Below are 25,867 nucleotides of genomic sequence, written 5' to 3' on the forward strand. Positions count from 1 at the left end.
GGTTATCGAAGGGAGTTCTCTTGTTGATGATCGGAACAAAGCGGGTTGTTGCGGTCATCGTGGGGAGTATATACCCCTCTCGATAACTGGAACAAACCAGCCATCGAGGGGAGTAAATATGTACCTCCCTCGATGAGGTCGGAACAATCCGGGTTGTTCCGGTCATCGTGGGGAGTATATACTCCCCTCGATAATTGGAACCCAACTCCCCTCGATGATCAGAACAGACCAGTTTGTTCCGGTCATCATGGGGAGTATCCTCTTGATGACCAAAAGGAACCGGACATCAAGGGGAGTATGTACTCCTCTCAATGACCGGATGTCAGCCACTGAGACAATTGTCCATGTGTCTACAATGATAGTTACAAGTCATGCAACCCAATGGCTAAAGGCTGCCCTAATGGTGACCTAGATCTTGTGTAAGATCCTGTGTTCAAGTCCTCATGTTGTCTTATAATATTACTTTTGTTGCAATCATTAGTTTATATGTACTAAACTACATGATTTCACACTTATTATGTATTTACCTTGATTGAGAATAATACTGTACTAATGGAGTATATCTCCCTATGGATTTACCATACATAGAGAGATTACATAATTATTCATGTAATTCCTCCTCTGAATTCCGTGGACCTCTTCCCCCTCCTTGGAGTTAAGGATCCCTCTGGGGCCTTGACTCGAAGGAGGATCAGGTCCCTGTAATATAAAAGGGGGGGATCTTTCCTCTGGAGAGATCTTTCCCCCCAAGATTATTACACATACAAACCCGCCAACCTTACTATAAAACAATAGTGAGTGGGGTTTTCAATAATCAACTAACCCTATCTTTTCCTTTACAGCTCCTTCGACCTCAACTCGTGTAATTTCTAGGTACAGGTGATTGTTATCACACCTGTAACCTAGAAAATAACCTCTCTTTTGTTTGAAGCTACGGCGCCTGGCTTGAGTCATCGCTGCGTCCCCTTACTTTTGTAAGGGAGCTAGCCCCTCCGCTATTCAGCGTCGAGGTGTGGTTTATTCCCACTGGCTGTAATAGCTATAGTGCGGCCCTGTTTTCGCTGGCCGCTGCCCAAGCCGCTACAGCACGTAATCCAAAACCCATCAGCCCCTCGTCACATAAGAGACGGGAGCTGACACCGGAGGAACCAGCCATCAAAGGGAGTATGTACTCCTCTCAATGACCGGACGGAACCGGCCATCGAGGGCAGAATGCACTCCTCTCGATGACCGGAAGGAACCGGCCATCGAGGGCAGAATGTACTCCTCTTGATGACCGGAACAAACGGGCCATCGAGGGGAGTACCTCTTGATGGCCGGCCTGACTTGGCCATCATGTGAAGGGATTGTACATTCGGGGCTGTGAGCTGTAGTTTCACAAGGAGTTTGGTGTGTGAAAGGGAGTTGAGGTGGGGGTGAATGAGTCCCTAGTGAGTCCCTACATGTAGGGACTCGAGGTTGATATTTAGGGACGGCCGTAAATTTTCAACGCAAATAGCGCCCGCGGTGGATCGGGTTGAGGCGGTAAAATCCTAAAATTTCCAACTAGGGCCCCGATTTAGGGCCCGCGGTGGAAATGCTCTAAGTTTGGTTAGACTCCCATAGTTGTCACTATACATTTTTTTTCCAGCTCATGTCACAGACTGTGACATCTCAGAGTGTATGTAGATTAGGGCAGCGGGCCAGACACGGAAGCCCCTTTCTTCATCGGTTCCGCGTTCTGTCCCACCTGTGACCTGACCTAGGTTTGTAGTTGTTTCTCTTTTCTTTAGTATGCAATGAACTGACATCCTTTCCGCAATCTGTCCCACCTGACCTAGTTCATTGCAACACTGTTAGCCTTCATAAATCTAGTGTGACCCGTTGCTTGACAAGGCCTCTTGATACTGCTTGTGAGCCACTGGGATTTACGAACCCAGAAGCCGGCGAGAAGGCTGTTGCTTAACAGATTCACCTGTCACCACTCGCCATGCCACGTCGACGCTCCTCCAACCGTTGCTCTACTCAAAGCATTGCTACATCGCATGAAACTGGCGTGGCAGCTAATACCTCAAGCGATGAAGCGCTCGAGTGTTACGCTCTTCGCTCCGATAACCAGGAGACTCCTGCAAACACTTGGGGCACTTTCACCTCTGATCGGCCTCCGAAGCCACCCCCGAACGGAATCCGACCAACCAATTCACCCAGCATCATGGGGCAAACCCCAGGTGACAATAAGGGCATTGAGACCATAGGCTCGGTCACCCTGGACAGACTCTTCGGCGGCGATAGTAGCGTAAGTGATACCAAGTTTTGATTGCTTAAGCTTATGAGAAGTTAGCTGTTGACTTCTTGTGGTCATCCTCATTTGCTTGAAAGGCGAGGCGAACATCACGTAAACGGAAGATTTCAACCCTCCCGCCGCCAGCCACCGAACCCGATGAAAGAGGACGATACGAAGCCTCAACCTGTCATCAATGTCGTACCAACACCACCCGACCCAAGATGATTTGCGATCAATCACAGGACCCCTACTGTTTCATTCGAGTGTGTGACCGCTGCCTAACCGGACGAGCAGTACATGAGGGCATACCTGAGCTTCAGCCTCCGCTGTTTGAATTCGTACCAGGTGGCAGGATGCTGTGTCTGAAATGCAGAGGTATCTGCCCTTGCGCTAGCTGCCGGAGAAATCGTAGTGAAAATGAAGAGATCCGAAGAGGACGAAATTCGTTTCAAGGCTTGAAATCCCAGGGCAGGAAGCCGGGACCGAAGAAGAAACAAAGTCGAACCGCACCTGTCAAGCGGTACATCTTATCCGCTGGAGGTGACAAAGTTCCAGCGAATATGCATGGCCAATTGATTCAAGCAGGTCCGACTACCTTGAGAGCGTTGACGGCTCGGGATTACGCCGAACCAAAATCCATACCAGACCGTCCTGCAAAAGCCAAACCGGGCGCGAAGAAGCTTGTAAACCAATGTCTTTCCTCTCAGGCGCGAAAGGAGATCGGTCGCGACGTGGACACCACGCTGATGAATCAACTCATCCAGTCGAATAAACGATTAACAGAAGCCGCATCCGACATGTCTTCGGTTTTACAAAGAAAGGATAGCCCCTCGGACTCGAAGACGTCCGACCATGCACGTTTGGAGCGATCGGAGAAGCAGCTCAAGCTCAAGATGCGCGAAATCGAGCTCAAGAACGCGATCGATGAGGCCGCGCGACAGAAGGCTAAGGCAGAGGCCTTCGAGAAGGCTAAAATGATGCAAGACTTCCTAAAGTCTGGATTGAGCTATGAAAAAGCCATGGAAGCTACGATCACATTCCTGGGGCCGTCAACTTAATTACCGGATAAGTCTAGATCAACAATCAAGTCTCTTGGAGATCATCCTCAAGCGATTAAATCATTTTCTATCTTTGCTTTTCGTATTTATCTTACTAGTACCTTAAGATATACAACACATCGTTCTTTTTAAGCAGAGTAGTGGTGATAAACAACACAAATGCTGTTCTAATTCTTCTATTTGCAATATTGTACCTTTCCCTTCCCCTTTCCTTTTCCTGTCCGTTGTTTAGGCCTCACTTGGATGCATTATAACTGTGGGTGTTTGAATTATTGAATAAGAAACAAACTATTGGAAATCTGATCCCTAATTTCTTTGACAGGCAATAGGGGGATTCATGACTGACTTTTTGGCTCCTGGTGACCCCATAAAATCTTTCTTGCTGGTGCACATTTGGGCCATAAAATTACCATAAACCATTTCTGGTCATCCAACAGGGACCATAAAAATTTAGACTCATAAATGTACACACCGGCACCCCTTCCCATGACCGGTAAATACCAGTCATCACCTGGAATGCATACTTCCATCTGATGGCTGGTCAACATGGGTCATTGGGTCGAGTACATACAACCCAACTCACATTGTCTCTTTGTGAGCACCGCGCTCCACGCGGGTGTCACAACGCTATCACAGGACGACCTCAGAGCCGCACACTTAGTCCGCGACTCCCCGCCCCTCCTAGCTCAGTAGAGAACCACGACTGACTCTTTCTACTGAGCTAGGTAAGCTCCATCACCTTTCATTTCTATCTTTCACCATTCCCAATTGTACATAGAGTAGAGAACCACGACTGACTCTTTCTACTGAGCTAGCATTTGCAATATAATTGTTGGTCCTAGAATTCAGGTTCTCTCTGAGACATATCGGTCTCGTATACGGACTACACTGAGAATAGTAGTACTCAGTGAAAGGCTTGACTGAGCCTTTACACTCTTGGTGAAGAGAATTTTACAAACCATATTTTGCGGCACATATGTGCCGCAAATACGGAGGGGCACAAAAATCCACTAGGGCTGGGGTGTAATATAATTTTACAAACCATCATCCTAAATTGGAGGTATGTAAATAAAGGTTTGTAAAAGTTCATCAGATGCGTTTATACCAGCTTGCATGTCTTGCAAGGCAAGGTTTTGTAACTACATAATCATATTTAAAAGTATAACTTTACAACCCATAGTCTTGCAAGCGTTGATGTATTGTAAAAATATGTATGTAAATATACATTTGGCTGCCATGGGATATAAATTTACAATACAACAGCCCGGCATTTGCAATCAATCAAGCAAAATGTTCAACGCACATCAAGATTCAACTAACATCAAGATTCAACCAACAAGATTCTACTAACAGACAACAATGATATCAAACAAATGGCATCAGCCTGACAACACCATGCAACCAACCTCCCCAATACCCCCACCACAAACACAAACGGCGCCTCCAGGATCCCGCCGCCGCAATGACAGCTACTCACCCGGCTCCCTCATCTGCCACGACAAACCCAACTAGTGCGTGACACCAACTACGATGAATCGGACAAGCCCTAGGTTGTTCAATCCGCCATCTAGCCCGACAAGCCCAATGACTTCACTCCCTCCCTCCAGGCCCATTCCCTCACCCTCTCCCAGAGAATCCGATCCCATCCGCGCTTTTCACAGTCTCATCCCCCCACTCAGCTCAAATTCTTCCAATTCTGATGCTACTAAGATGCCTCATTCTCATGTCAAGCATTCCTCTCAAGACACGAAGAAGTCCCAAACCAAAGTCCTGAAGAGCCCGAACCGCCCCCAGAAAAGCCCCAAGAATGCTCCAAAAAGAGAAATCCCCATCAAGTTCCCAAAGCCAAACAAAACTAACTTGAAGGAACTGATTTCTCAGAAGCCCGGCCGCGTGGAGGATAGAAGGCAACCTCCAAAGGTATCAAAATATTGGCGTGATTGTTATTCTTCATGCAGCAACCCACCCATATCTGAATCGACCTCCTCCAATGATGCTGACGATGAAGGATTTGCAAATGGTCGTGTTGAAAATAACGACTCCGAGACGGACAACGACACCACTGCTTATAAGCCTCCTAAACAGCCTTCCAAAGGACATCGTTGCCGCAGGGTTGTTGAAAGTGAACATGACTCTGGTTCTGTCTCCAATGATGCCGATTGCTCCAATTCCGACAACACTAACGGCCATGGCTCAGACTCCACCAACAACTCTGATGGTGAATGTGACAACTCTGACAATGGATAATCCCTTCCTCCAAAACGCCTATCAAAAGACAAGGAGTGGTTTCTTCCGGATCTAGAAGATAAATTTGAAACCTACATTGATCACGGGTGTACCATTGACAAGCAAGGATACCCACTCTACCCCAATGGACGCACTACATTTCTACAATTACCAGGCAAACAGATCACTAACTTTGGGACCGTTGGCTTCTCCAAGACGTGCTCTGTCAACTATCACCAGGGAGGGATTTGTTGCACTCTATAGAGAGTGCCAGACCGTAATTTTGTCAGTTGCTTGGTATGATGTGAGTTCAATGTCATCTGTAACTTTGTTAAACTTCCTCCCCAATAGAAGGGTAACTGTAGGTGAAGTTGTTGTGAAATGATCTGTCACTCAATGTCAACACATCATTATTGCTCTGTTGAATTTTTGTGTTTGGTTCATCATGATCACAATTTTGAACACAAGCTTCAATGCACAAAATTTTCGCCAAGAATGTACCAATCCTTATTCTAAAATATTGCTTTATCCAAGTGACAGGCAATATTTTTCATTGCAGAATTGTTTTAATTCAAAAACCAAACAACACCACATTATGAAAAATACTTGTCAAGTATAGCAACTTCAGAGGATCAGCCAAATGGTGGATGAATCCTAGTGAGTGACATATTTCAGCCATAATATTATTTGGGGAGAGTGGTTTGGTATCAAATTTATACCCTTCAAGAACAGGGAAAAAGGTAGGAAAACCTGTGTAACATGAAATTTGACTCCCAGAAATACAAAATGTGAAACTACTGGATTTGGTTTTCCCTAAAAATTTTACCAAGTGATGGAACATTCAGGAATTTTAGATTCTGAAGTGTGAATCACTTATTATCATTTCGGAATACACACCTTGTGTACAGGACTACACATTGTACAATTTTCATACCTTTAGTTAAAACTTACTGAAAAATGCAGGGTTCAGAGCCACAAATAAAATTGTTCAACACCAAAAGGGGCTAGATTGGTGGAGGTTAACGGGAACTTCAATATCCCCTTGCTTCTGAAAACAGCTGGAGAAATAATTCAACAGTTTGCCTGAGACCTCCAAGGCAAACAGTCACTTCTTAAATGCTCACACACATCTTGGTTTGGGTTATGTATGCCTTTTGTCTTTTAGATTGATTGTCTTCACATATTTTCCATACATATTTTCCATGAATTTTCTCCTGCACGTAGGATTCATTATTCACAGGTAACTTTGTTTCCATGTGCATGGTGCAAAAATGTGGTGTTGATTGCTCTTATCACATGCCACTTAAGTAGCACAGGCTGCTAGATGAGCCTTTGGTACTGCAGACCTGCTGTATCCAGACCACTGAAAATTATTGGCCTTGGAACAGCAGGAGTGGCACGCACATGTGAGGAAAAGAGTTAAAAAAATTTGTCTGGTGGTTTGAAGGTGGGCACAAGTAAACTATGGGCGCGCGGGGAAACTTGGATTGGTTTTGTATCCCCCTGTGTCCCCCAGGGAGTGTTATTTTCTTATGTAATGTCCACCCTCAGGTTCGGGCGAACGTGAGGGTGGACATTGGCAAGTCGCTGGCACATGTACTGCAAGTTGATGAACAGTGTGTACTGTTCATTGCACTGGGAAAGTCCCAGCTGACTCCCAGTACATGCTGGCAATCAAGCTGGGCGTATCCGAGCCTTGTAGGGAGTATAAACTGCCTACCAAGCTCAGATAGGCCCAGATCAATGACCAGCATGTGCTGGTCATCGGGCTAGGGCTTCTCCGGCTCAACGACAAGCACGAACTGGTCATAAAACTGGAAGAGGCCGCGCTTGGTGACCAGCATGCATTTGTCATCAGCCCCCTGGCTCTCCAAGCTCAAACCCGGAGTACATAGGTCATCAAGCCAGGGAAGCCCTCGCGCGATGACCAGCACATGCTGGTCATCTATCTGGGATTTTACGAGCTCAGTAGGCAGTACATACTGTCCACCGAGCTCTTAAAAGCCCAGCTGAATGACCAGTACATGCTGGCTGTTGAGCTGGGATTTTCCCAGCGCGATGTGGGGTGCATGCCGGTTCACCAGGCTGAGAAAGGCTCCGCTCAACAACCATTGTTTGCTGGTCATTGAGCTGAGATTTTCACAGCCTATTACCCTGGAATCAATTGGATGGTGGCTCCACTTGATGGCCAGTGCACACTGGTCATTGAGAGGAGAAAAACTTAATGTGATGGCCTTACAAACTGGTCATTGAGCAGAGGATGTCTCAAATCAATGGCTGGTAATATACATGGCCATCAAGTGAAGCTCTCCAATTGATTGCCAGTACCCAGGCTCATTGATTGGAGTATGTCTCAACTTGATGGTCTTCCAAACAACCATTGAGCGGAGGCTTTTGCCACTCAATGCATGTCCATACTGGTACTCAATTGGAGGGTGTATCCACTTGATTTCCAGTACACACTGGCCAGTGGAGGATCCCTGTGGGTGCCAGAATGAGCAATTGATTTGAGAAAACCAATATTTGAGTTTAACTCACTGGAACACACAAGATTGGATATGGAATAACTCAGTATGAGTTCAGTATAACCATACAGCTGAACCACAATAAAGTTACACATGAGGGAATGGTTCACATCTGGTAGACTTCCAGGGAGAAATTACGGTCTGGCACTCTCTGGAGAGTGCAACCAATCCCTCCCTGGTGTATCGCCGGAATCGCACTTGGAAAGTCACATGATACTTCTGTCTTGGCGCTCTTGTCTGCAATAACCCATTGTGCAACTGGGCTGGACCCCCCCCCCCCCCCCCCCCGACTGGAAAGGCAGGTAAAGAAAAGTTTAGTAACAAGTAAGTTGGTTTGCAACTCACTATTACAAATCATATGGGTTGCAAAGTTTTTTACAAACGTTTGCAAAATATAATTACAGCCTATATTGACTGCAAAATAAAATTACAACCTACTGACCGTACTGATTTATTCACAGGAAAATGAGATGCAGAGGCCTGGCAAACAAGTGCAAGGGCAGAGTCTCACATCAAAGGTGCCCAGACTCAGTTGCAATTTGATTTGACCACCACCTTCCAACCGGTTGGGGTATCCTCAGACACAAGGGCACTCACCCTCACCCGTAGCCCGAGGCAAAAAAGCCGGATCGTATGGGCAAGGAAGAGTTGAAGGCCAAAATAAAAAAAACATCCAAAAGCAACAGCGCTTGCGCTGAAGGTTTGTTATTTTTGAGTGCCTTCTTTCTCCCTCTTTGATTTATTGACATGTATATTCTTCTCCTGCAGATGGGGAAGGCTTCAGATCCGACCGCTGATATTGACAGTGTTGTAGCAATACACCCGGCTTACATAAACCGAGATTGGCTTGCGTATTACCGCCGCACCATCCTCGCGGAGTTGGGCTTGGCCCCGGACAAACTTGGAGATGGTGTTGGGGAAAAATTCCTCATGACCATGTTTGGATGGGCTGCGTGAGTAATTTTGTTGATCTTTGTTTTAATTACTTATGTCTAATTTGGTTCACTACTTCTACAGGCGGGGAATGTGGATCATTTCATCTTCATTCATGCCGCAGACTGAGCATTTCACATTCCAAACCAAATGGATGTCGGACCGATCAATGGCTCGCAAAAGTGATAATCAAGTGTACAGCGGAGGCCTTCTATTGGATGTAACTTACCAATACTTTGAGAATGGTTACTTGCTAACGACATCAATGTTTTGCGAAAAGCTCCAACAATGGATTCTGATTCAACTCACTTGGATCCGCGGCTTGAGTGAAGAATACTACAAGATTCACTTTGTGACGTTGTTTCGACAGTTTTTGGCCGCCTCAATCACACCTGACAAACGTGAAACTCTTGTCCAACAAGTCGTGGACTTCTCAACGGCTCAAGTAGAAGGATTTGTATCCGCTTACCTGGAGGTCTTTTGTCAAGGAACTCGCAAAGAGGTCAGGAGGATGTTGAAGGGGTGCCGCGAGCATTTCCGTCAATCAGTTACACGGGTCAAGCGGAATCGGTCACTCATAACAGTCGATCAAGAGGTATGTCTTCTCATTCTGATTCATAGTTTGTAAGAATAAATTTTCATTGCATTACAAGTTTTAAAATTACTTCTACAACTCTTGCAAAATTATTTTACAACTCTTGCAAAAGAAAACTGTTCATTTTTACATCCCTTAAACATCTGAGCCAATAACTGATTCCTTCACATTTTCTTCCTTAGGAGCCCTTCAGAAAGGCTTGCATGGATCTCCTGGAACCAGCCACACCGGATGGCCAAACTCATGAACAGAAGGTCAACCATATTAGACAACGTTATCCAAAAGTTCAAAAATGGCTAGACTGGTGGACCGTTTCAGATATTGAGGCACTCTTGTTTCCCTCACAAGAACCACGACTTGAGGATACGCCTGATGGGCTGCCTGACACTACCAATGGCCAAGAGAGCTTGCATCGGACATATTATTGCCTGAGGTAAGCACAAATTAGTTTTTTTTTACAATCTTAGTATCATCCACTGACAAAGACTCACTTTGCCACCATCTATAGTGATGGAAGACAGTGTTTGATGCTCGGAATGATAGATCTTTACACATTTGTTGACATGCTTGAGCGCGATTGGAAGGCGCTGATGGAAGGAGTTCAGATAAGCTATGGGGCAGGTGATAAAGGCCAAGACGTTGGTGTCACCATGGGCCTGGGAAAAAAAGCGCAAGAGAGGACTCAAATATGTGAAACATGGACGACCGCCAGACACTACAGAAGAACTCGTTGGGAAGAAAACCGGGCGGCCGCCACAATCGAGGAACTTCAACAAGAATCTTTGGGCCGCCTATGTGTCATACCGCGCCAACACAACTAACCCCAAGAGATCAAACCGCTGCTGGCTCTCTGCAGGTTTGGAATTTATGTATGCCCTCTTCAGTCCGCTGTGGGCTCGTGGTATTAGTGGAAAGGGGAGCAAAATTTTCACCCAGATCGCACACCACTTCTCTTGTCGAGTCACAGGCGAATTAAATGGAAGCAACACGATCAGATCGATGATTTCACAGGGCCAGAACAGCGTCTTTGAAGCCGTGCGCAATAAGTACCCGGAGCTTTTGCATCTTGCAATCGTTTTCTGGAGGTTTTGTTGGAGCCCAAACTCCACAAACGGGCTGCCTACAAGGAGCTCTTCTCCGTGAAGGAACAACGCGAATTCACCTGTCAGCTCAATCGCGAGACGCCGCAATCACATCCTGATCAAGCACACCAAACATTGCACGTCCTGAAAGTCGAGCCGTACATGTTCCACGAAAACAACATCCCTTACTCAGATGTTGCCAAGTTGATTGATCTCTGGCAATCATCTGGTTTGATATCAGTCTTGGGGCTTGTCTTCAAGTTGTGCACTAATCCGGAGCCCTCTTCAAAACCAAAGCCAAAAAAGAGAGCAAAACTGTTGAAGGTCTCATCCAAAATCGCCATTGTGGCTAATCACACAAATCTTGCTCACTACATCGTTGACCAATCAAAGCTAGAGTTCAAAAAAGATCATCCAGCACCTCTTCATCTGCATTTTCATATTGAATTCACCAGCAGCACCGGCGACGCTCACCGGCTCGAATTCATGGCAACAACCAATTGGCCATTCAAGTTGACTTTTGGAGGGCATATCTACACGCTAATATCTCGAGGCTACTGGAAATATAACCATTATTGGTTTAAGGTATTTCAAAGTGCGAATATCTCCGCCAATAAGGGCAGTTTGACTGCTGTTTGGCTTCATAACAACGCCGCAAATGACAGTTTTGCGCAACAAATCAACCGGGTCCCAAGTTTGATTGCCGGAGCAGATCCATTTGATAAGCAAGACTGAGACTGGAGGCAGCGGGCACGGTGCCGGGTCGAGTGAGATGGTTGTGGAAGGATTAGTTTATCATTGCACAATGAGAAGATAAGAGTGAAACACAAAGAGGAAAAAGAGAAAGAAAGAAAGAAAGAAAACAGAAACCAAGACTCTACCTGGAGGCAGCGGGCACGGTGCGGAGTCAAGTGAGATGGTTGTGGAAGGATGAGGAGAAAACCTTCCACGTACGCTGCTCCAGGTAGACTACAATACAAGTGACATGTATGTGAAATGTATGTAGCAAAAAGAAAACATAAGATGGAGAGGAAAACATAACTCGACTATCTTAACACCCCCCCTTGCTGTATACATGAGAAAGTTTGAAAAGAAAAAAAAGGAAAAGAAAGAAAAGAGAGAAATTTAAGGAGAAAGAGAAAATATAGAAGAAGAGAGAAGGAAGAGAAAAACAGAGTAGGAAGAAAGAAAAGGGGTGAGAAGTTACTGGTTGGACGGTGAGCTAACTGACAATGCCAAAGAGTTGCCGATGTCTTTCCAGGGCGACTCGCGGGAGCGGTTTTGTGAGCATATCGGCAAGCATATCTTTGGTTGACACATGAAGGAGTGAGACCGTGCCGTCTTGTACGCATTCTCGGATGAAGTGGAAGCGGGCATGAATGTGTTTGGTCCGGGCATGATGTTCAGGATTTTTTGCTAGGGCCTCAGCACCCTTGTTGTTGACGTGAATGGGGATGGCAGTGTCTGGACGGAGGTGGAGTTCTGTGAGGACGTGTCGGAGCCAAAGACCTTCCTTACATGAGTCAGAAAGTGCCTTGTATTCAGCCTTGGTGCTCGACAGCGACACCGTGGCTTGCTTGCGAGATTTCCACGAAATGGCGCCTTCGCCAACCCGATAGGTGTACGCTGAGGTTGAGCGGCGATCATCCCGGTCCTCCGCCCAATCGGAATCCGAGAATCCAGAGAGAGACAGGTCTCCCCCCAGACAGAGTTTGAGATGCTTTGTTGAAACAAGATAGTTTAGAATACGAACCGCGGCTCGCCAGTGAGCTTCAGACGGATCGCGCAGATGCTGGGACAATCGGTTCACTGCAAAGGAGATATCTGGGCGTGTACATTGAGAAACCCACAACAAAGCGCCAATGAGTTGAGGGTATGGGCCTGAAGAGGGAGGATTGGAAGGAATACGGTGGCAGAGATTCTTGAAATTTGAGTTGGTGGGAGTCGAGACCGTGAGGTGTTGATCCCCAATGAAGCGGTTACAAATTTCATCGATGTAGTGGGATTGATTCAAAAACACAAATTTGTTCGGCACATCGCGAGTGATTTTTAACGACAGGAAGTGATTTAAGTCCTCGTCAGCGCCAATCTTAAAGCGCTTGCCGACGGCTGCAATGATGGAGTCAACAAAGACTGGTTCACCGACAATGGCTAGATCGTCGACATGGGTGGTGAGAGCGCCGACAAGAGTGCCTGATTGAAGTTTAAAGTAGACGGTGGGATCATATTTTGAGTTTGAGAGACTGAGATCAAGGAGAGCTTTATGAAGCTCGATGTTCCATTGGCGGGGGGATTGCTTCAGGCCGTATAGGGATCTGTTGACTTCGCAGACCCAATCAGGGTGTTGTGGATCTTCAAATCCTGGCGGTTGCTCCATAAAGACGGGCTTGTCAAGATGTCCGTTGAGAAACGCGGTCTTGAAGTCCACCTGACGGCCCTTCCAGCTTCGGCTTGCCAGAAGGGTGAAGATTATGCGGAGGGTTTCGAGACGCAAGGTTGGTGAAAAGACCTTGTCATAGTCCAGTCCCTGGACTTGAACGTACCCCATGGCCACCAGACGGGCCTTGAGCTTCTGAATAGAGTGATCGGGCCGTCTTTTTACCTTAAATACCCACTTCGATTTGATGATTTTTCGTCGTGCAGGTCGCGGAACCAGGCGCCACGTATGCATTCCCAACAGGGACGCAAACTCATCTTCCGCCGCCTTGAGCCAACGATTTTTGTGAGGGGACTTCATTAGTTGTCGCCAGGTCTTAGGCGTGTCAATCCCTGAGTCCAGAGTGGTACTTTTAGACCACTGACCGTAGCGATCGGGAGCCTTACGCTCCCTACCTGAGCGACGACGAGGGGGCGGTGAGACAGGTTTTGGAGTTGGAGATTTCGGGCAACAGACCGGCAACTCGGGAGAACGTGGCGGTGGGGAAGGAGAGGAGCGCGCTGGTGGGAACAGCGGAAGGGGAGGTAATGAAATGATAGAGATATCTGACTGGGGCGGACTAACCGGAGACAGGGATGGGGGCGAATGGGCCGGACTTTTTCCAGAAGAGTCAGAGTCCGAAGAGATCTTGTCCAGTACGCGAGGCGCATTGCCAGGAGCGTGGATGGAAGCTGTTAGTCGACGGTCGAAGCGTGGTTTAAGGGGGATGTTCAGAGGGGGAAGATCTGGCGTCGCCGGACGACGAGGAGGAATAGAATCTTCTTTGGGTAGGGGAAGAGGATCTGTCGTAGGAAGGGAAGGCAAAGGGGAGCCAGAGAGTGGCGAAGCCAATGGTATAGGGGTATCTGTAATGCCGTTCTGAGAAGGGACCAAGGGCTTGTGAGCTGTTGATTGAGGCCAATCAATCTCCACTGTCAATGGTGATGGAGGTGGGTTGAGTTTAGTTCCGTAGGGGAAGACAGCATCATCAAACATAACGTCTCTGGACTTCAGAACGGACCGTTTCTCCAAGTCCCACAGTTGAAAGCCGTTTCCATCGGAGAGATACAACAGAAGGATGGAGGCCCGACCTTTTTGATCTAGCTTTTTTCGATTTGCTTCGGGGATTTTGTACCAGACAAGGCAGCCAAACGGATGGATTGTCTTGGCGTCAACCGAGGGCTCGCCCAGGACTGAAACTGGTGACTTGAAACCTACGGGTGTATGACAGGGGAAAGAGTTGTAAGCGTACATAGAGTGTCTGATTGCGTCCACCCAGAAGGACTTCGGAAGATTGGCGCTTAGCAGCGAAGACCGGACGAGATTACTGATGGTTCTGTTGGTGCGTTCTGCAACTCCGTTTAGCTCCGGGGAATGTGGGGGACCTGGTTCATGTTTGATACCGGCTTGAGACAGGTAGGATGAGAAGTTGTTTGAAACGTATTCACCGCCGTTATCGGTTCTTAAGGATAGGACTTTGTGGGACCCATTTTTCTCAAAGAAGGCACGGAAAATCTTAAAACATGCGAACGAATCGCTTTTGGATTTCATGGGGTAGATTGAGAGAAACTTGGAACAATTGTCGATAAAGGTAATGAAATACTTGTACCCCTCCCTCGACATCACCTCATATGATCCGACGTCGGAGTGAATGATTTGTCCAGGGATCGACGACCGGTGAGAGGATCGGGATTTGAACACTTTTCGAGGCATCTTGGCCTGAACACATATTGGACATCGTTGAACGTTGACCTCGTTCATCACTGTGGGTACAATCCCGTGGATTTTCAGGAAGGATTTTAACGGTTTGATGCTAATGTGAGAGAAACGAAGGTGATAGGCCATGAGAGACCCATCCTGAGGTTTTGGGGTGAGAGAGAGAGACGAGTTCGAGCTTACAGGCTTGGACGGTAGGTAGTAGAGGTTTCCTCGCCTATATCCTTGTCCCGCAAGATCACCGGTGATTTGAGTCGAAGGAGTGGTGAAGAAGTCGCAGGACGACCTCGTGAAGACTACCGTGAGCCCCTCGTCGCACATGGCGGCTACTGAGAGAAGGGGCTCATGGAGAGCCGGAACCACGAGAGATTTGACCGACTTTTCGCCAGCAAGAGGAAGCTTCACGAGGCCTTTGTGAGAGGCCTCAACGGTTGAGTGATTGGCCAGACGGACAGGAGTTCAATTGGGCTTCGGAGTATCGATGACTGAGATGTCTGGTGTCATTGACATCAAGCATCCAGAGTCTATGTTGGCGTCCCCCCCTCGGGGTAAGTCTGACGGGATGGAGAGAGAGATCACTGAATTGCCAGCCCTGACCTCGACTTCTGAGCCAGATTAATCGGAGGCCTCGTCCTCATTGTATTTGTGAGAAGCTTGACCGAGTGTTGCGGCGGAGGTACGTCCAGCTTGAGCTGCGGGCTTGTTCGGGGAGGGGCCTTTGTCTTGCTGGTTTGCCTCCCAGCGGGCCTTCTGAGCAGCCTTGTGCTCCGCGATGAGCCTTTGGGTGTTATGACAAGAGTTGAGGTCGTGTGAGTCACTATTGCAGAGGGGGAATTGGTGGGGTTTCTTGGCGGAATCGCTCCGGGGTCCCTTGGAAGCGTTGGCGGGGACATTTGAATTGGAAGGATTGGGCTTGATGGACAAGACAGAAATGATATCGCCCTGTGATTCTTGACGGATGGCTTCGTTCTTCAGAGCAGAGACGTACGTTTCCGTCTTCACATCCTCCTGGTTCATTAGACCCAAGACGCAGGGTATCCAGTCGGGGGAAAGAGAGCTGAGGATGGCCGCACTGTGGACATCTTCCGCTGTGAGAGGCTTCTGGGGGGTGATGAGAGCGTTTAGACGCTCGTAGTGCTTTGCCAGCGTGTCGAGATGGGAGTGGATGTCTTCACCTTCCATTCGCGCATTAAGAAGTTTGCGGATCCAATAGATTCGACCACCGGACGAGGTGTCCTGATGAGCCTTGGAAGGATCGGCCCAGATTTTCGCCGCATTGTCCTCACGGGCTAGATGACGCAAATTGGCTTCATCAACGATCTGCACTAGGACGGCGCAGACAAGATTGTTGTCTTCGTCCCAGTTGGCGGAACGACGGATGGGATCCACAGAGGTTAGGACATGATTGACCTTCGCCGACTTGAACACTCGTAGAACGACTTTTTTCCAGTTCAAGTAGTTCGAATCAGAACCCGAGGCTTTGAGTATGGGAAGGCGTGCTGTTGAGATTCTGGAGTTAGGAACCGACATCTGAGAGGTTAGGTTGATGTTGGTGTGGCTGGGTGAGTCCTCTTTCTTATTGTTCGACATTGAAGATATTCAGAGGAGAAAAGAGAGGTGATCCTTATGTAGTCCACGGTTGTGAAAACACTCGATACGCCAATATTTAACGTGCCTAGCGGTGCTGTTTGTAGCTGGAAGCTAGCTGGCGCTCATAACCTGATAAGCAAGACTGAGACTGGAGGCAGCGGGCACGGTGCCGGGTCGAGTGAGATGGTTGTGGAAGGATTAGTTTATCATTGCACAATGAGAAGATAAGAGTGAAACACAAAGAGGAAAAAGAGAAAGAAAGAAAGAAAGAAAACAGAAACCAAGACTCTACCTGGAGGCAGCGGGCACGGTGCGGAGTTGAGTGAGATGGTTGTGGAAGGATGAGGAGAAAACCTTCCACGTACGCTGCTCCAGGTAGACTGCAATACAAGTGACATGTATGTGAAATGTATGTAGCAAAAAGAAAACATAAGATGGAGAGGAAAACATAACTCGACTATCTTAACACCATTCACCAGTTGGGTCTTCTATTCTCGCGTGTGGACCCCTTTGGAGGAAGAGTACGTCAAGAAGGCCATTGATAGGATCAAGCAAGATAATCCCGACGCTAGTGACGACATCCCCTTCAAAGAGTTGAAGTCAATTTTGAACGTCTCTCACAACTCAACTTCAATAGCTCATCAGGAGCCTCTGCAAGCAAAAATTAAGGAAACAAGCAAAAAATAGGAAAATCCTCATCGGCAACAACAAGAAAAAAAAAGGCACAAATCAAAGAAGACTCTGAATTGGAAAGCGGTGAATCAGGAATTGCTGAAATCAACAAGGAAGCCAATGATATCCTTGAAGAGGATGAATCATTCCTTGTAGATCACTCAGCCGATCTAGACTTCTTGTTCCTGGAGGATGACCCCTCCAAAGCTCGGAAGCCAGAACCCTCCAAAGCGCGCGATCCAGACGAATCTTTCCTTCCGGATGATTCTATCCTCACAAATCAAACCGTGGATCAATCAGAAGGTCGCACCCAGCCACAAGCGGCTGCATCCCTTCCCAAAGGTGCGGAAGAAAAGCAAGATTCGTGTCAAATGGCTCCGTCAAAGGCGCCTCTTTGTTTGAAGTTGAAGTTCACGGCTCCGAAAGAACCAAAACCAAGCCCGCAAAGATCCAGGCGCTCTAGCAGGATCAGGAAAGTCGTGTAAGGTGTAGTTTTCATTTTTTTCCGGCCTTTTACACTTGTTTCCGTGTTTTTTCCACTTGTTGCCGTGTTTTTTCCGCTCTTTTTTCCACCTCTTATGTCCCTGTGACTGCAAAATAAATACATGTGTTTTTATCTTTTTTTTTGTGAATTTATACTTATGTGACTCCTCCAGAAATCAATGCCAGAGGTTTGCTTTGAGGGTTGCAAATTATGGTTTGCAAAATTCTATTTTTGAGGTCTGATTCACGGTTTTGCAATACATTATTTGCAGCTCATAAAGGTTTGTGGGTGAATGAGGTGCTAAATTGTAAGATTTGCGCCTGAAATTCTATTTGACATACCTTTTCTTTTACAAACCATAAGGTGCGTGAAGGATGGACACTGCAAAAAAAACTGTGTCAACTGTGAGCAGTTGACATGTGGTAACTCTGAGGAAGCTTGTGGTCTTACACCAGCCTTACTCAAGGTTTGACTCAACCCAAGCTTCAATGCACAGTCACTGTGCACCTTGCACAGTGACTGTGCCAACAAAGACACTTGTGCATTCATGTGGAGTTACAATGGCAGCTTGGCTTGAGTATCCTGCATGTCAACTGCAAGCAGTTGTCCAAGTTTTTTTTGCAGTGTGGATTGCAAAATTATATATTGGACATCTAGGGTTGGATTTTGCAAAAGTAGTCTTGCAAACCTTCCAATTTGCAAGCTAATTTTTGGGAGCATGTGTTGTAAATTTACATATTAGGGCGACTTCATTTAATTTTACATTTCTTCTGAATTACAAACCATATGTACTGTAAAATTATAGCAATCCATTGTCCCTGACACTGGCAATCGGACACACTCATACACCCCACTCAATGACCCACTTGGTCATCGGGTGGATACACACTCCACTTGATGACCCGGTCATACGGTCATCAAATGGATGGTACACACTCCACTCAATGGGCAGACTGGGTCAACAAGTGAATACACACTCCACTCAATGGCCGGACCCGGTCATTGAGTGGATACACACTCCATTTGTTGACCAACCCAGTCATTGAGTGGATAACTACTCCACTTGATGACCCAACCAAGTCATTGAGTGGAGTGTGTATCCATCCACTTGATGACCCAACCGAGTCATTGAGTGGAATGTGTATCCATACACTCAATGACCCGGTCCGCCATCGAGTGGATCTGGATGACCTGACCGGGTCATTGAGTGGAGTTGTACCCACTAGATGACCGGGTATTGGTTCCCCACTCACTCAATGACCTTTGGGTCATTGGTCATCAAGTGCAAAGGTCATTGAGTGAGTATGTGTCCACTTGTTGACCGGTTTGGCCATTGAGTGGGTCTGGATGACCCAACTGGGTCATTGAGTGGAGTTGTACCCACTCAATGACCAGTTATTGGTTACCCACTCACTTGATGACCTTTGGGTCATCAGTCATCAAGTGAGTATGTGTCCACTCATGACCGGATTGGCCACTGAGTGGGTCTGGATGACCCAACTCATCGAGTGGAGTGCGTACCCACTCAATGACTGGGTAGTGGTGATCCACTCAATGAGCCAAAGTCATTGAGTGAAGTATGTATCCACCCAATGACCGAGTTGGTCATCGAGTGAGGTGCATGTATGGGCGTGTCCTGGTTGACTCAATGATTGGTCTTGATCAGCAGTCATTGGTTGAGACTTGAGGTGTATGTTCATGGTGTGATGGGCAAGGATGGGCACCAGTAAATTTCTGTTGCTCCGCCAGCATAAAACCTTCCTGGGGTGAGGCTAAAATTTAATTGTGCAGCTTGCGCATCTCTCCTGGTGAGGTGATAAAATCTTTCTGGTGAATGTCAATCGTGAACCCCCCTAATCCAAGTATATTAAAGTCAGTGAAACATAGAATGAAGGATCAAGGGTTCCCCCTAGAAATATAGAAAATCACAAAAAAAAGGTCAAGGGTTTCCCCTTTACACAATCTAAAATCTAGAAAAATTACAAGACACTCAGAAAAAAGAAAAAACTACAATCAGCCCGCTAGCATCAGCAAGCTGATGCACCCGGGCCCACCTTCCATCCCTGTCTAGCAGGGTTAAAAAAAGATGGGTGGATGACCCCCAGCGCGCGCAGTAAAGGCATTATGCAAAGGGGGGCCAACGAATATTGCCCCTCAGACTGCGCAAGTGCAACAGCGGAGGGGGTTGAGACTGGCCCCCGACTGGAATTACAGCATGGGGGACAGCCTGGGGATTAAAGCTTGAGGAGTGCCCCCATTTTATAGACAACCTTTATACACAGACTCCGCAGACCCTTCCTTGTGCTTGCCAACCTGCCAAATTCAACTTGGCCAGGTCAACCATCTTCCAGACACCCGCTTAGCCCAGATCACCGTAGCCAGTTTGACTAACCGGTGCTGCCCAGTTTGGACACAGACATCAACCTGAGCTCGTTGCTAGATTTGAGCAAAGATGGGACAAGCTGGGAAAGCAACAACCCTCCAGACCTCGCCTGGACAACCCTTGTCAGTCCCCACCCGCAAGTACGCCACACTTCCCCTTGCCAGTCTCCACCAAGCAGCCATGTCACAGCCAGCGGCGCCATTCATTCAACCCGCCAGGTTCTCTGCTCCCGCGGGTGAATCTGTGTTGCCTGTCCAGTGCAAGACTTACTGGATCACCACTACCACCGTCCAGCCGCACACGCAAGCCACGCCCTCACAACGTCGTCGGATTCCCTAGCGCCCCGCGGGGATCTAAACAGAGCCACACAATCTTTGACACTAACTTGCACGACTATCGTTTGCTTAACACGGCCATAGGCACGGAGCTGCTCGGCTTCCCCTCCTGTCCGCAGAAGAGTCCAAGCTTGTCCCCCAGCCAGCAGCAGAAGAACACCCGTCCGCTACTGAGCCTTTCAACGACTCGCGGATGGGCAGCTTAGCCAGGCTCGAAGCTAACTTTGAAGGAGCCCTGTTTGAGGAAATCACCTTGTTCCTGCGCACCACAACCCAGCCGGGAAACCATGCCACATGAGGGGAGACCAGCGGTGTTGGAGAAGGAGGCCAATGACGGAAGGCTGCCGGAGGCTGGCTCAGCGCCGGTCGCCTCTCTGTCCGGCTCCCCAACATCCATATGGGTCTCCCCCATGCCGCCCAAATAACCCTCCATCTGTCGTGCCCGACGTCGAAAGACAACCAAGACGCGTCTGTCGAGTCGCTCAAAGAGTCAAGCTAGTAGGAATAAGCTCTGGTCTTCGTCTTCGTCGTCGGCCGCCCCCGCTGCTGTTGCTGCTGCTGACCCCGCCAACATCCCGCCCTCGCCGCCCACCTCCGACCTCTCGCCCCCACTTCCCCTCCAGCAACATCCTCTTCCTCCCGCCAATCCTCTTCCTCTCGCCAATCGTCTTCCTCTCGCCAATCGTCTTCCTCCCGCCAATCCTCTCCACCCCGCCTCCCCCCCTCTGCTTCTTTCGCCCCCGACCTCTTGCCCGATCCCTCCCCTGCTAACTACCTTCCCCCGCTTGCTTCCAAGCCGCCGTTGACTCCCGCACGCCGAGTTTTTGTTTTTGTTTTTTGTTTCTAGCGTCCACTGATCTGCATCCTGTCCTCCTCACTCCTCTTTGCCAACTTGCTAATAAAAATTGATTTGTTCTACATACATACATTTTTCAAGAGGTATTGATGGCCATTTGAAGCTGGTGCCACCATATTTCATTGTTGATGGAGTATAAGATGGATGGAGCAAAAGCAGAAAATGGTCCATAGATGGGGATGACTTGGGTCCGAGATCCCAGACCAATCAACTACAAGAAAACTCAGTCTGAAATGGCTGTTTGAGGCTTCTTATAAAAACAAACTCCCCGCCAAAAGGTCTACATACTCCAAGAGTGGCAGTGCAGCTCCAATAAAACCCCTGTAAATTGTTGGTAGTTTTTGCACAGTAGGTTTGAAATGTGGAATTGCCACCCTTGAGACAAGCTTAAATAAGTCTCCCAGGAGGGACTTGTGCTAAGTTTGCTGCTCTCAAACAAGAATTACAGCAGTGGAGCAACAAAAATTCTTCTAATGCTCAATTTGAAGGTTGGAAAAACATAAAAAATGTCATTATTTATCATAGTAAGTTGAATCTGAATCTTAGGCATGTCCAGGTTGAAATCTTGCCAAATCAGGTTGAGTATATTGATGCATGCACAATTGAAGCTTGGCTTGACCAAGATTTTCCTGGGGCATCACATACAGCGGCGCAGCCGCCTTGGCCTCTAGTGTGAACACCTGATCCTGTCAATATTTTTATCAGATTGAAATAATTTGAACATCTTCAGCACCATAAAAGCAATATTACACTTTATATTTATGGTGTTCAAGCTTGAAATTTATGCATGCATAAATGTGTAAATCATAAATTCATCAAAAATTTATTTGCAGGGGACTGCTTATGTCATCTTTGGTTTCCCAGCCAGCAAAATTCTATAAATGTATGATTTAGGCCCTGTTTGGACGCTGCATAATACGTGATGAATGTGCGTATTTATCATACGCAACCCCTGGGGGTTCCAAAATTTTGGTGGAGACAGGGGGCAAACTTTGGGTTGTGTGTGATAATTTTGCCCATTTATCACATATAACAGGTGTGTACAAACAGGGCCTTATGAATTTATGCATGCATAAATTCCAACTTTGAACACCATAATGGGTCAAGATTATAATATTACTATTATGGCACTTATGGTGTTCAAAGTTGGTTTGCATAATTTTATGCATGCATAAATCACAAAATCATAAAAACATTTTGGTGAGGCAATTTTTTATTACATAATCAGACAGTCATATCCCCTGCAAAAAATATTTTATGATTTTATGATTTATGCAAACCAACTTTGAACACCATACACCACCCCCAAAAGGAAGGCAATGTGCACACATTGCCATGTTCAATACATTGTTAATACCAAGGTATTTCACATGGCTAACCTAGGTATTACAGAATATTAACCTTGATGTTCCAGAAGTTTTTTACAGAAGTTTAACCCTCTTACAAGAGTTTAATTCAGTTGTCACAGAAGTTAAACCAATGTAATAAAAATTCAAGAAGAAATTTCAACTGATTATTATGGTGAAAATATTTTTTGGTGTGGTCTAAAACTCATGCCCTGGAGTGCCCTGTCATTGGTTTAAAATCCTTGGAAAGTGCATTAGCCCCATATGTAGGAACCTATCTTCAGGGTTTATCATTCTGAAATCCCCATTTAGTTGTTGTATTTTATCCAAATGGAGGTACCATAAAAGATTTGATAACACACTTCATATATCCAAGTTTATTAAAGACACAGTTTTTTCCAACTCACAAAAAAAAAAAATTCATGGGTTCCCCCTAGAAATACATAAAATGAGAGGAAAAAAAAATCAAGGGTTTCCCCTTTTACAAAAAATCATGCAAAACAACACAAATCTCCCCTAAACAATGATAAAAAAAATGCAACCTAGCCCCCCAGCATCAGCAAAATGCTGTGTCCACAGGCTCACCCCCCAGCCCGCGTCAAGCGCACGGGTCAAAAGGGATGGACTTGAAGGCCCCCAGCCCGCAGCTAAGGCTACAGACCAGTGGGGGGCCCACTCTTTAGCCCCTCAAACTGTGCAAGTGCAACAGCGGAGGGGCTTGAGGGCAAACCGCACGCTGGAAGTACAGCGGCAAAGGACGCCCTGGGGATCAATGGGAGGGGACATGACCTCCTTATAATATCGCCACGCATGCCAAATCACTAGCCAACTCCTTGGCTCGTCCACATGCTAGGCAACAACAACATGCCACTGCCACGCCACTGCCTCAGGAGTCAGATACAATCCGTGCGGCCCTGGGTATGTATTACTTCAATCTTGCACTCGCCATCACCGCAACGCTGTTGCCTGGCAGACCGTCTCCCACTCCATGTGCTAACATCAACCCTTGTTCCTGCGGAATATCCTGTCCAGGGTCATGGAATATCCGGTCATTTTTTCGGATCAGGCTTCCCCCTCAATCGTTCACCCAGGCCTCCAAAACCTGCTTCTTCATCTCTGCTTCCAACTGGACCATTGTCCCGGGAAAGATCAAGAACCGGATCGCCTACTGGTCCGGCTCCGAAGAGTCCCCGGACCGCTGAGAGACCTGGCTGCTCAAGTTCTGCTCGCTCAACCGCCACCGGCTCAGCTTGATTGTCCGCGAGCTCTCGGCCCAGTTTGTCCACCTCAAGCGCGCCACCCAGTCCGACATCGCCCAACAACCAAGGGCAACAGAAGTAAGAGTACTTTCATGTTTTAGGGAGTGTGTAGCTCACAATAACTTCTTTGTATCCAGGAACGGCAGAAGGCATTTGGCCTGCCACTCCAACGAGCTCGCCCATCGTCGATTCCGGTCAAACGGCTGCTGGGACAGCCTGTTCATGACAGCTTGGACAAGCTCAAGGATCCGTATATCCTCTCAACTCTTCTGCGCTCCGTCAATTGCCCCAAGGAGCTCATCAAGCGTTTTCAAGTCTCACAGCACGAGTTGCTCCGCTCAATCAAATTATCTTGTTGGTCCAAGGGTCACCTCATCCATTGCACACAGCCCGAGGGACCCAACCAGCCCATGAGCTCATCGGAGTTCCACGAGCTGCTCCCAAGCCAGCCCTGCAAGCTGTTGCTTTGGAGGACCGGACTGATTCTCTTCTAGGCCAAATATGTGGTCGGATAGATGCTCAATTCAACCCGAGCCTGACTGAGCGCGACAACACCTTGTGCGGCGGCCGGCTCAAGGCCCATTGCCACATGTGGCGCCAGGCGGTCGGCCTCCACGTCATCCTGAACCCTCTCCTGCTCTCTCCCCCTGCACTGGCTGTCGACTTTGGCCTGGTCCTCGAGCTCATCGACGGCGCGCTGGCCCGGCTCGGCCCCGACATCCTCCGATCCCGGTCCTGGCAACTGATCCTCCTCTCCACCCTATGGACTGGCCATGCCGGCCTCGAGCGCCCCTTCCACCTAGACACGCGCTGGTCCAATCTACTGATCATCTCCAACAATACCCGCCGATCATGTTTAAGAAAATCATGCCCAGTGACATCGGCCTGGAGATGATAGAGCGCGTCCTGTTCCTCAAGGACGATCTAGATTGGGCCGACAAGAAGAGGGATTTCCCCGCCCCGTTTTACCTGCCAATCGAACAAGACCGGCGGGTAGAGGAGGCCTTTGAGCGCATCTTCGAGCGCGTCCAGACCATGAACCGTTTCCTGGAAGCCAATGGAAGTCCTCGCCGGTTCAGGGACCGTCGCCTGATGCGTCTCATCTTCCTCAGCGTCCAGAAACGTACCACCCAACCCACCCACTCTCATCACCACCATCTCCAGGAACAATACCCCTCTCCACAGGCATTCGCTGATCCGATTAGCGCCCGGCTCGAGTAGAATTTTATGCAAACCAGCCAAAATTTATGTGAATTTGAAATAGACATATCTCAGCACCTCATGAGAAATAAGCTGCTAATACATACTTTAAGGACTCATTTCATGCATGGCTGGGCCAAAAGAATTCCTATATCAGAGATTTGATGATAGGAGGAAGTTTCCAGAGACCAATTTGCAAAGATAAAATACATACACAGGATAAGATAGGAAATTTTGACTTTTGTTGAGTTTGATTCAGGTGATGGGTCAGGTGGAGAGGGTAATCTTGCATAGAGAGGGAATCCAAAGAGCTGTCTCAAAGAAGAATGGGAAGTTTTTGTAAGGGATTTGAGGGTTGAATTGGCCATGTGAGCTGTGAAGTCTGGCTAGATGGAGGGATTAAACACAGGACTTTAGAACCTGATGTGGGATCATACCTGGAGGTGGAAATTGTGCTATAACCTGCAGCGGCGCAGCCGCTGTAGCCTCTAGTATATATACATAATACTCTTTAATTGTCCTTGTGTTGAAAATAAAATTTTTAATAATGTGTTTTCTCAAATCAGTTTTACTGCTTAGTTGTTGTTTCTCTATCATAAATTCATTTCCTCTTTGAAATTAGATAAATGCTTTTGTGTAAAAAATGGCTGAAACAGGCCAGGTGACTTTGGAAAATCATCCAAGTAAGATCCTTTGGGTGGAGGTTGCAGCGCTGCAACCCCTACCTGATCCCAGCAGGTATTACCCCTACCTGATCCCAGCAGGTATTACCCTGTCTGGTCCAGGAGGTTCCAGGAGGTTATGGGGTGCCAGACGCCTTGGGTAAACTTCCGGGCGCGCTGTAACCCTGGAACATGTACCAGGGCTTCACAGGTATATCATGTCCATTCCTGCTGGGCTCGGGTCACGGGACAACCCTAAAACGGCC

At 47.5% G+C, this 25,867-nt stretch overlaps 3 protein-coding genes across 3 annotated transcripts; all 3 read left to right on the forward strand.

The window, feature by feature from the left end:
- Positions 1-1,969: 1,969 nt before the first annotated feature.
- PtA15_17A213 (uncharacterized protein) lies at positions 1,970-3,427 on the forward strand (the record flags this gene model as incomplete). Its single annotated transcript, XM_053164306.1, has 3 exons — positions 1,970-2,275; positions 2,359-3,121; positions 3,420-3,427. 3 exons carry the CDS (start codon positions 1,970-1,972, stop codon positions 3,425-3,427), a joined length of 1,077 nt encoding a protein of 358 aa, XP_053028286.1.
- Positions 3,428-4,905: 1,478 nt separating this feature from the next.
- PtA15_17A214 (uncharacterized protein) lies at positions 4,906-5,568 on the forward strand (the record flags this gene model as incomplete). Its single annotated transcript, XM_053164307.1, has 1 exon — positions 4,906-5,568. One exon carries the CDS (start codon positions 4,906-4,908, stop codon positions 5,566-5,568), a length of 663 nt encoding a protein of 220 aa, XP_053028287.1.
- Positions 5,569-20,012: 14,444 nt separating this feature from the next.
- Positions 20,013-24,960, forward strand: PtA15_17A215 (uncharacterized protein; the record flags this gene model as incomplete). The annotated part of the gene is made up of 9 exons (XM_053164308.1): positions 20,013-20,268; positions 20,363-20,440; positions 20,902-21,098; positions 23,371-23,398; positions 23,513-23,666; positions 23,730-23,817; positions 23,877-24,093; positions 24,129-24,552; positions 24,615-24,960. 9 exons carry the CDS (start codon positions 20,013-20,015, stop codon positions 24,958-24,960), a joined length of 1,788 nt encoding a protein of 595 aa, XP_053028288.1.
- Between the last annotated feature and the right edge of the window lie 907 nt (positions 24,961-25,867).

This window comes from Puccinia triticina, chromosome 17A, assembly GCF_026914185.1.
Source record: "Puccinia triticina chromosome 17A, complete sequence".
NCBI lineage: Eukaryota > Fungi > Basidiomycota > Pucciniomycetes > Pucciniales > Pucciniaceae > Puccinia > Puccinia triticina.